The 12,139-nt window shown below is 37.1% G+C and overlaps 1 protein-coding gene across 1 annotated transcript; it reads right to left on the reverse strand.

Annotated features, from left to right (window-relative positions):
* Positions 1 to 7,166: 7,166 nt before the first annotated feature.
* Positions 7,167 to 11,568, reverse strand: LOC116105733. The gene is made up of 6 exons (XM_031392146.1): positions 11,385 to 11,568; positions 10,178 to 11,062; positions 9,595 to 9,789; positions 9,340 to 9,494; positions 8,775 to 8,885; positions 7,167 to 7,962 (listed from the first exon to the last, which is right to left on the reverse strand). The coding sequence occupies exons 1-6, from the start codon at positions 11,535 to 11,537 to the stop codon at positions 7,902 to 7,904; spliced, it is 1,560 nt and encodes a 519-aa protein (XP_031248006.1). The 5' UTR covers positions 11,538 to 11,568; the 3' UTR covers positions 7,167 to 7,901.
* Between the last annotated feature and the right edge of the window lie 571 nt (positions 11,569 to 12,139).

A 12,139-nucleotide genomic window follows, 5' to 3' on the forward strand; every position in this document is an offset into this window, starting at 1 on the left:
AGCTAGAATTGAACTTGGTTGGGTTGCTGCTCCAGTCGAATCGCACCTGGTTGGGTGCGATTTGAGCAAAATCACACCTGGCCTTCTGTGGTTCTGGTGGAATCACACCTGGTTTGGTGCGATTTGGCCAGGTGTGATTCGGCTTGAATAGGCTAAGTGCAATTTCGCCAGAATCGCACCCAACCAGGTGCAAATTTGGCCTAAATTGCATCTAGTTGGATGTGATTCCACCTGAGTCGCACCAAGCCCAAGTACGATTCCAACCAAATCGTACGATTCCAACCAAATCGTGTTGCCAGGTGCGATTCTGGCCACCGCTGTCCATTGCTGGTCGTTAGGTTGCTGGTGACATTTTTTTTAACTTTTATTTTTTTATCTAATAAAATTTTATTTATTTTTTAATTAAAAAAAATATTATGAAGGGTATATTTATCTTTTACCCTTAACTTGGTTAAATCTAACCGAAATTCACCATTAATTGTCCTCTCATTGATAAAAAAAAAAAATTCTATCCTTTTTTTTTTTTTATTTAAAGTGTTCGTTGAATGATAATATCCCTAAATTTTATTATATTTTAAAATTTTATTAAATATAGGGCTTAGAAAGAGATTTATGAGACTTAAATAGAATAAAGATAGGTTGACAAACACTTCTCACAACTTTCTTTCACAAACGCTAACGTGACAGCTCGTAATTGGTCAGGCAGAACCCATTGTTGGGCAGACGGGACCCATTGCCAGCTGACTAATTATGAGTTGACATGTCACATTTATAAGTGAAAGTTAGTGAAAAGAGTTTGTGAGTGTAGTATTACTGGACTTAAATAACATCATTCGGTTGACTAATAACTGATTTTTTTCCTTATAAATCTTAATAAGTTTGACTGTGCCTGGGATATGTATAATTTTTATTTCCTTAATGTTTGAAAGTATTAAGTAGTAATTTTACTATCTAAACATATCCTAAAATTAGTATTTTGATATACTGTATATTTTTATACTTTGTGTGCTTGAAACATTTGCTAATCATTAAATTTTAGAAATCAAAGTCAAATTATTTTAGATTATAAATGTTGACAAAAGGATTCAAGCTTCAACTCAAGCAAAGCTCCATAGGACAGCCCTTAGTGCCATTTTTGTATTCATAATAAAGTCCTCTTACGAAGCCATTTCCAGAATAGAAGCATATTAGCTTCTTCTCCAAAGGAACATCTACTCCGTCACTCACGCATTCTTCATGACTCCGGTAATGCAACTTGCAGAGCAACTTGGATCCTGTTAATGCAACTTGCCGAGCAACTTGCCTTCTATTAATGCAACTTGTTGACCAACTTGTACTATGGAAATACAACTTGCTGAGCAACTTGCATGCAGCATAGAAAGTGTGCTCTCCTTGTTAAGATCGAATGGTGAAGATGACATAGCCTTGTGTTTGTTTGTATTAAAATTAATGGTGTAGATACAAGTTGACAAGGATCAACTACTGAAGAAAGTTAAGAAAAAGAAGTGAAGTATCAAGTTTCCAGATTTTTTGTTTCCGCTTTCTGTTTTTTTTTTCTTGCTTTTTCTTGGTATCAGAGCTATTGACATACGTCAATGGTAGATCCTAAAACATCTCTCACCTCCACTCTCAACACAGAAGGAAAGATGATGAATTCAGCTTGTGTCTCAACACTAAACAACACTCTTCCTACCATCACAGTGAAGTTAGGGGAACGAAACTATGCTTACTGGAAGTCACAAGTTCTTCCTACGTTGAAAGGTTACGAGTTAGAAGGTTTTGTTACTGATAAACCTTGTCTTTCTACTTTCATTGTCTCTGAAACTGATGAATCAAAACAGGTTATTAATCAAGAACACTTAGTGTGGAAAAAAATTGATCAATTGTTGTTTAGCTGGTTAATATCCTCCATCTTAGAAACAATGTTCAGGCATGTTGCCAATTGTGAGACAACATTTGATATATGGCACACATTAGAGATGCATTTCCTAACAGATTCTAAGGCTAGGATCTTACACTTAAGGAATCAATTACAAACTACTAGGAAAGACAGCTCTAGCATAAATGATTATGTGCTAAGAATGAAGGAAATTGTTGATTCTTTGACCACCAGTGGTGTGGTTATAACCGATAAAGAGTTACTTTTATACATTCTTGATGGACTTGGAGCTTAATATGATGCAATGGTAGCCACTTTAACATCTAGAAGTAGTGAAGTATCATTACAAGAAGCACAATTCTTATTACACAAACATGAAATGAAGTTAGAGAAACAAAACTCTGCCTATATAGGCTTTCATGAAGCCACTACTTTCTTGGCAAACAAATAGTCTTCTAACTCTCAACCAGCCATATCAATTTTGAATGCCTCAGTACAACAAACAAGTCATCTTATACACTCTCACTTTCAAAGTCAAAATGAACCTAAAAATTCCTACCTAACTACTCAAAGTTTCCAGCCTTACAATCCAAATTTTGGTAGAGGTATAGGAAGAGATAGAAACTTTTACAAGCCTAGACTATTTTGTCAATTGTGTGGGAAGAGTGGACACATGGCTTTACAATGCTATCATCGCTTTGACACTTCCTTCCAAGGAAATTAGAACCACCGACCTCAGTTTGGAATGGACTATAACACTTCACAAGAACATACTTAATCCATGGCTCCTGCACAAGTGTTCTTTGCAAACACTCAGCCTGGTTACTCAAATTACTTTCCAATTCAATCTTACCAAGCTCCTCCACCTATGATACATCATCAACAATCCTTTCAGAACAATACACTAGTGAGCCCTCCTTTTTTTGGTCAAAATCTTTCACAACAGCACTATGGAAACTCAGGAGAAAGTGAGTTGAAAAAGCAATATGCTACAGCTCAACCAAATCAGATGGCAACTCCTCTAACAGTTTTGGATCCAAACTGGTTTATAACACTTGACCTTCAAAATCTCTCAATCAAAAATCAATACACAGGAACCAAATCGCTACAAGTTGGGAATGGGCAATGTCTTGACATATCCCATACAGGTTTGACTATTTTACCTTCCTCTTGTATGAACAAATCTATTCAGCTTAAGAACATACTATGTGTCCCACATGTGACTAAGAACCTATTGAGCATTTCTAAAATTACAAGAGATAATAATTGTTAGTAAACAGTCCCATATACGCAACGAAAACAAAAAAATATCGTTCTAAGGATCATTTACATGAGCCAAGATCAAGGGTATAATTTTACAATTTATATTAAAGTAAAATCTGCACAAAAGTTTAATCAAGAGTTTAGAACCATACGCACGTTTGGAGGCTCCACCACGTTTGTCTTTGAACGTTTTGCTACCGACCCAAGCGTAGGATTGAACCCACGTAGTCCACACGAAGACAATCACAAAAGAACCAAAGAGGGATTTGCTAGATCCTCTTTGGCTTTAAGATTAAAGAAGAATGAAATCAAATGAATTGATTTTAGGCAAAATGGGTTTCTACCGTGGGAGTGTTTTTGGGGCTGAAGTAGTTCTCTCTTTTAATCAAAATGATATATAATGAATATCTTATCTCATTTACAATTAACATTTTCTTTTATAGTTAAAAACTTAGTTGCCCTATTCCCATATGGAATAGGCTTGGGCTCCAACCCAAACACCCCATGTTACCAAACACTCCCTAATTAGATATTTTATTTATTTCATCATTATCTCAATTAAACTCAATTAATATATATTTAATCTATATATTAACATTTAACAATAATGATGATTTAATTAAATATATGTGAACACATATTTAAACATAATTTCACTTATTTAATTTTTCTAATTAAATAAAGGCTATGACCTTCAGCAAATTTAATTACACTGTGAAATTACCAAAGTACCCTTTCGCCTTAACAAGACGAAAATGCCCTTCCTTCTTCTTGGATCTTAAATTATCTTCTATGTGTGTGACCCATAGGCTCCTCATCATACCGGCAGCGTATAGTATCGTGATTAACACCAATTAATCGTCTCACTGTACGTAGACCAAGATTGGCCCCTAGCAAGGCATCATGGTCACCCGATAGATTCGGATTCAGCAAAGTAGCTACCTGTTAACTATATGGTTATTGTGCAATTCGATCCTTTCATCATACGTTATCTCGACGAGACGAAGGCATAGAAACAGTGTCAACCTTCGGTTACTCTCGATATTATGTATTCAGTTTCTGGACTAATGACCCGTATTATAAACTGGATAGAGTAACAACTCAATCCCACTGTGGCCACAGTTTTAACGTCATTGCCATATACTGAATTGCGACGTGAGATAACTTCTCCCGTACCTGGGAGTGATGAATCCTCTGTCAATCCACCATAGTCTTGATACACTCCTTGATGCAGCCAATCACCACCGTATTGACAGCTCTGAAAAGAACTACGTTAGGCTAGTGTCAAACTACACCAATCGGTGCACAAGGCGCTCTGGTGATCTCAAGTCTAAGGATCATATGCACCACCATTCGTTAGAGGATTTGTTCCATAGACACTAGGGTTACCATCCATATGGAATCCTCTGGTGGGTCAATTCAGTGAGCTTGCTGTGGCGTAATCGCCTACAGCAAGCACTTATGTGTTGCACCAGGTTTTCACCAAACAACCTTGACAAGTGAGATCAGTCACTGCCTTTCGACAGGGTCGTTCAACACTATGATAGCCTTACAGTATTATTTGTGCCGTTACTTCAGAATAATATTGGGGCTACGGACGTTTCTAGAATGGCCACCATATGTGCTCATAGGGTTCTCACTATCAAGATTTGAAATACTTGATACCCTCGTCATGGTTCTACCATTCTAAGGACATATATCAATACATATTGCAATAATAATGATTTACGCGATATAGAATAAAATGCCTTTTATTGATTAATGAACATTATTATAAAGAGTCAATTCTACAATAATTGATTGGCTCTAGGGCAGCTACTCTAACAATAATGTGTTAGTTGAGTTCTCTGCTGATGATTGTGTTATAAAGGACAAGACCTCTTAGGTTGTACTTCTTAAAGAATCTTTGAACAATGGTATGTACCAACTTGACATCCCAAATGGAAATGGTACCTGTCAACAACAAAGATCTACCTTGTTATAGTCTTCTCAATCCCAACAATCACAAGCTACAATCACTTCGACAACTTCATTTTTTGGATTCTCGTGCTTAAATAATTCCACTAGATATCAAGACTCTAGTGATGTATCTACTCTAGAAGGAAATAAAGGCCAAGCTCCTACATCCGCCAGTGATAGAGATTTATGGCATAGGAGATTAGGCCATCATCATGTATCTGTCCTTAAATCCCTTGTACAAACGCTGAATGTAAAGGACAATATTATCAATAAAGTTCAGTTTTGTGAAGCCTATCAATATGGCAAACTTCATCAAAACTCCTTTCCTTCCTCAAATTCCTAGGCAAATAAACCCTTTGAGTTAGTATATGTTGATGTTTGGGGATTTGCCCTTGTAATTTCAGCTACTAGATTTAGATACTACCTACTTCTTGTTGATGATCATACAAGATACTCTTGGATTTACCCTCTCAAACTTAAATCAAAGATAAATTCAGTTGTCAAACAATTCATCCAACTAGTAGATCAACAATTAGATAGTAAAATAAAAACATTTTGGTCAGACTAGGGAGGTGAATTCAGACCTCTCGCTTGTTTCTTTGCTCAGCAAGGGATCTATTTTTGGCACCCTTGTCCTCATACGCATAAGCAAAATGGTCGAATTGAATGCAAGCATCGCCATGTTATTGAAGTGGGACTCACATTGCTTGCACAAGCATCCATGCCACTATGATTTTGGTGGTTTGCATTCCACACAGTCGTATATCTGATCAACAGATTACCATCATCAGTTTTACAACTCAAAACTCCTTTCCCACTTCTATTTCACAAATCACCAGACTACAAGGCTATTCGCATTTTCGATTGCCAATGCTTCCCCTTCATTAGACCATACCAAAAGCACAAGTTTGCCTACCATTCTGAGCAATGTGTTCTTCTCGGCTATAGCTCTAATCACAAGGGCTACTTGTGTCTCAACACTCATGGGAGAGTTTACACTACGCAAATTGTTCAATTCAATGAACAAATCTTTCCTTTTGCTAAAGATTTTTCCATTCACCATACTTCAGACATGGAGACATCTTCCATGTCACCTCCAACTCAACCTTGGAAGATCCTTATAATCTTTTCTAATCAAAACACACTCCTACAGTCTATACCAGCTTTCACTCAATAGCATTAGGATGTTCCTTATACAACACCTCCAACACATAATCTTTTTGCCAATCACCCTGATAAGTCCTTATCTCAGTCCTCGGCTCCACCTTCAATTACACTAGAAGTTGATCTTTGCCCTTACACCTCTCAAGTCTCATCTCCATAAGTACAACCTATCACCACAACTATCCAGAACATACATCCTATGATTACCCGAAGGAAAACAACAACTCTTGTTAGCTCTCTCACTCTTGACTCACATACAGAACCTACTAGTACAACATCAGCCTTAACAATCCTCTTTGGGTACAAGCTATGACTACCGAGTATGAAGCTCTTCAACATAACCAGACCTGGTGTAATACCCAAGATATCAAAGGTATGTTCCTAACTCAAAATAGTCCTTTAGATGTTAATTTTATGTTAAAAAGCATAAAATCTAACTAAGGGCAAAATAGTCAATTCATTTGGAACGGTATGAATCAATTATCCATAGAGAGGCTTAGGGGCAAAATGGTTATTTTGCCTATGGATAAGCATTGAAAAAGTCAATATATATATAAAAGCAATTTTTTGGTAAAAAGTTTTTTGTCAGTTGACGCAAAAAAGAGACTCTGCTGAATATTTTATGCTGCAACAATTTTGTTAGTCGAACCCAAATTCCAAAAGTGATTCGTAAGTTAAAAAAAAAAAAAAAAATTTCGGGAGCTGTTACAATTCACAAAATTGTCAATTTTTAGAGCATTGGTTTGCTTTGTTGATTAAATCTTTTGTTTACAAGAAGAATTAATTACCTCAAATTCTATTATTCTGTTAATTCTAAATTTTGCTGGTTGTGATAGCTACAAGTAACAAGCTCAGAGAATGGGGTCATGGAATTTTATGTTCCTGAATTCGATTTTTGAGCTTTATAATAAAAATAATGCAACAGCTGTTTTAGTTCACGAACTCTAGTTCAAGAGCTTTTGCCTGAGATTGTAGGCAAATAATTTTGATTCTAAAAGCTTTAATTTTTTCTCTAGAAAAGCTTTGTGATACATAGTTCTTGTATTCACATTTCACCTTCCCTTTCCTTTGCCTGGGTTTCGTTTTGCTGTTTTCCTCTCGTTCGGCGAAACCATTTACTAAACTCAATTGCACAAAGAATGCATGTTTTACAGGATTCCAAGGTGTCATAATGACATTTAATTATACTAATTTTCAGCTGTCTCCTTTTTTCTAACTTCTTTGTGACTTCAACTTTCAATCATTCTTAACGGAGAAAAATTGGAAATAAGCTCCAAGGAAAGTAGAGGAGAACCCTACAATTTGGAACACAATCGACATTTCACTGAACAAATCAATGATATTTTGGAACCATGTAACAAATATCAAACACCAGAAAATAACAACTACTCTCGATCTGGCCCCACCTATGTTTCCCAATGCAAGTAGTTCAGTCCATTTCTACCATGGTTTGATATTTGTATTGTGAAATCAAAACCATAAACATACACCAAACCAGCCGCACTGGTAGAGAAGGCTGAACTTACAAAAACCTGCCAACTAGAGAACTTAAACACTTCCCAGGAGTTCTGGTAGTCTTCAAAGTAGATGACTTGCCTGGCACCTTACTTCTCCATCAGCAAGAACACCGGGAAACTTAATTCTCGGGTGGCAACAAATCAGATTTGCAGATATCTCCGCGACAAAGAGGACAAACTCTGCAAGCAATTGTGAAGTTAATATGATGTTTCAATATAAATATTTCCAGAAACAAAGACAATTACACGTCAGCAAGGTTGGAATAACCATCAGTTAAGGCCTAGCTCCTTTTAAAGTTTTACTCTATCATAGTCCTAGGTCTACATAGCACATCCTATCCATCAGTTCGAACATTATATAAACAATGCAAACGGTTGGGTACAAGGAACCATTCCCTAATAAAGACTCCCGTCGTTGCATCTGATAAAACACAGATGGGGCCATAGAGGTAAGCTCTCCCACACCCTTTCTTTTGGTCATCCCATGTGTGTGTGCATTTGAAGTAGAGTAACAGGCATAGTTTGAAGACGTTCAAGAAATAGAATTTAAATAGACCATCATGAAACGAAGGAGATAAAGCCAGGTCAGTATGGCTTGGTCCAAATTCGAAGAATGAAGTATTCAAGATAAAGAAGTGAGAAGATCAAAAGCATATGCAACTAATGAAGGTTATAGTTATAAGATTCTGGGGGTGCAGTTGGCTCCTTTTCGTCAGTTTTCAATATGTATTGCCAACATAAATATGCTTCAGTGTTACTATACCTAGTGAGTACCAGCTATAACAAAAGATAATGAACTAATCTATCTCAGTTTTCTAATATAATTTTTTTTATGGTTCATCTATATAAACATATGTATTTTAAGTTCCATGATCTAGGGCAGATGGCTCTCACTAGCATATTAATTTAAAGAAAACATAAACATCTATGTGCCAATCATATATCATCCCTTAATAGGATAAAATTTAAGAAATCCACCTCATATGTCATACCTGTGAATCTCTTTGAGCCATTTATCTACACATGTTCTATGGAATTCATGATGACAAGGCAGTATCCGCATACTGTCACCTTCCTCATACTCCACAAGGCAAATGTAGCATCTGCGCATTTGAGTGATAGGCAAGCCAAACAACCATTAGGATAAGGAGATGCTAATTGTAACATTGATTCATTTCATGCATTACAAAATGATAAGCCTCTTACAAGTGTATTAATTTCTAAAACCTAACCAAAATACAAAATAATAAATATTTTGTAACTAAAATATGAAAACTAAAGGCCAAGTGTTAACACACATGAAATAACTTTCCAAGTTGAGAAAGGAAATAAAATGGTCAAAGAAAACCAAATATTCTCTACTCTGTAAATTAATACACACACACACACAGAGAAAGAAGGCTATTCATCTTCAAAATAGCATTAAAAAAAAGCACACACACACATCAAATAAACCAAATATCCACTACTCATGTTACTAAAATAAAAAGAGCAACCATCTCCAGCAAAGATCTTAATTACAAGTAATGCTAAACTGTGGAGGAACATAATACTTACTGTGCAACCTCCTCATTATAATGTTTCTGTGACTTGGTGTAAGATTTGACAGGCAAAGATTCTACAACCTCGTTAGGTGCAGGAATAGATCCTAATGAAGACATAGAAGGCCGAGAAGATAACACCACAGATTGCTGATGTATTTCATCCAGAACCTAATGAAAATAAGTCAAAAAAACTCAAACTTATATAGAAACATGGGGGCAAACCCCTGCACAATGGCTATCATAAACAATGTTAACATAATAACATTACCTCAAATAATGCTTCAGCTAACATTACAATTCTTGATATGCTAGCTCTAGTGATGGTGTCATCATTAGAGCTGGCCTCTCGATTACTTACACGACATGTGCAACGACCCGTTCTATGTTGACCAGATGAGATACAAGACCTCTCGTGCCCTGACAGGTTCTCAAAACGACTTCCCAACCGTTGAAGAGCACGAACCTAAACAATTGTATGCACTGATCAGTAATCTAATTATGTAGCATCAAAAAGAAAGAATAACATGGAACCAGTCCAAGAAGAACAAATTATTCATAATGGCCTCATAGCAGAAAGGAAATCAGGCAACTAAGATGTGCACAGCAGAATTTATATTTAAATAGGCTATATGGATCGATGTTACTCGAGTAATTTCCTATGTCAGACAAGCATATGGTTCACAACCGTACTCCACAACAAAAACACGTACTTATCCACTGAATATGTTACATGAGGATGGATAACATTTGGATATTCAAAATAATCAAGCATGTGATCTTATGTTGTGTTCTCTGATTAAGAAAATGCCTTAAAGAAAACCTTCAATGATGACTAAGTGCAAGAAACAAACCTGAGATCGTATTCTTCTCCTTCGTTCAAGGAAATTTGATCTGTGTTCCAGTAAATCATGATACCTGGCTTCTCTTGATCGTGAAGTTTCAACCTCGTGATCTTGAATGCCGAACAAGGTGCTAGACAGACTGGATGGAGGATAACCAGATCTTGCTGGAGAAGTAGCAGCATTAGCTTCAGATGTTCGAATCCTAGTGTCACTGTCAAAGGGATATCGCCCACCACTTTGACTACCATCTCTCACTTCTCTCTCTTGTTGCAAAGGACAAAACGTTAAATCAGTCAATGATGATCGGCGAAGAACTCTATCACGAAGTCTCCCCACACTGAGAGTTCGGCTAAAACGAACATTTCTTTCAACAGGTTCCCGAGCTCCAATCCGTCTAGTTCCAATGTTCTCCAACTCATTCAGAACTCTAGGAGAATGTAAATTTCCTTCAACACCTGTTCTAGTGCTACTACTATCTACTGAAGAAATTGTTCGATTGTCTTGCAAATTAACCCCATTTAACTGAAAATTACTCATACTATCTTGACGACTGATCAGAGTTTGAGGAAGCAAGTCACTTCCTTGTTGAGCTTCAATTCTATCAAGAAAGTTACCACTACCATGACCGGATGGTAGTCGAAGCTCTTGTTCGTCAGAATATGCTCTTGACGACCCTAAACTGGTTGCTCTGCTTAATCTAAAACTTAGATTACCAGGAATGAAGCTAAAGCGTGAAAGAAAGCGACTAGGCGTAGAGGATGATCGGTTAGAGCTGCTACCATCAACCTCAGCATTTGAAGCTATACAGGACATGTCGTCTTTTACTTTCCTCTCACTATCAATTTTCAACTCATCCGACTCCGTCTCAGCCTCATCTGTACCGTCCTCTGTGTTCTGCACATAACAAAACAGGCATTTCAAAAACATAAACATTTCCACTGTCACCAATATTAATAAGGAGTGAACACTACTACATTGGACGATTCCAAACTCCCAAAAGCCGGTAACATTATCGAATCAGGCAACCCCAGCTAATCCCATGAGCGCACTACTACGGTACATTACCGGCATTGCAATAAACATTTCCATTTTCACAAAAACAAATAATAATACGGCATAAGTCACTACTAAAGTAAGTGGCCGGCAATACCGGAGTACAAATCCAAAGATTTCAAATTCAAATAGCTGGTACACTAGCTAAGTCAAAGTGACGAACCCGGTCTTGGCGGCCATTGCAGCGAGATCCAGATGGAGCGCCGAGACAAGAAGACTGAAAAGCCCAGCCGCCTCTAGATCTTCGAGTCTTGCTAGACGAAGCCGCCGCCGCCGATTGATTAGAAGCAGCAGCTTTACTTCCACTGGATCCCATTGATGGATTTGGAAACGAATTAATAATTACATTGAACAAAGGGGAAGGGATTGGGCGTTCAGATCTAGCAACTCCAACACCTTTATTTATACGAGAGTTTTCTTTGAAGTGAAAGAAAGAGTAAATGTTGGGTAAAGAGAGAGAGTTTAGGTGAAGGATGAGACAAAGCAACTTGTAGAGAGAGAGAGGGAGAGTGAGTGAGTGAGAGTTTTTTTTTGGCGAAGGAAGTTTCGTTTCTCTGTGTGTGAGTCTGTGGGAGTTTGAGTTTGTAATTTTGAGATAGAGAGAGGACTAGTACTAGTAGAGGCAGCAAAGCAAGAACATGGCTTTGCTTCAGTCTTCACATTCTCTGCCTGAATTTTTGGGACAATTTTCAATTATTTATTTCTGTTAATGGCAAATGGGATTGCTGACGTGGTGGTCATCTGCCAATCGGAATTTGACTTGTCATATGCTGTGTCCGGACTGCATCCTCGTCACTTTGATTGTAACTTTTATTACGGATAAAGTCGTACGTATTAACGGTTTATGGATAATTATCGTTTTCAAATTTGTTAGGTAAGACAAACTTCGAGTGGAAACATGCAATTGAGCCAATATTT

Source organism: Pistacia vera, unplaced genomic scaffold, assembly GCF_008641045.1.
Source record: "Pistacia vera cultivar Batoury unplaced genomic scaffold, PisVer_v2 Contig503, whole genome shotgun sequence".
NCBI lineage: Eukaryota > Viridiplantae > Streptophyta > Magnoliopsida > Sapindales > Anacardiaceae > Pistacia > Pistacia vera.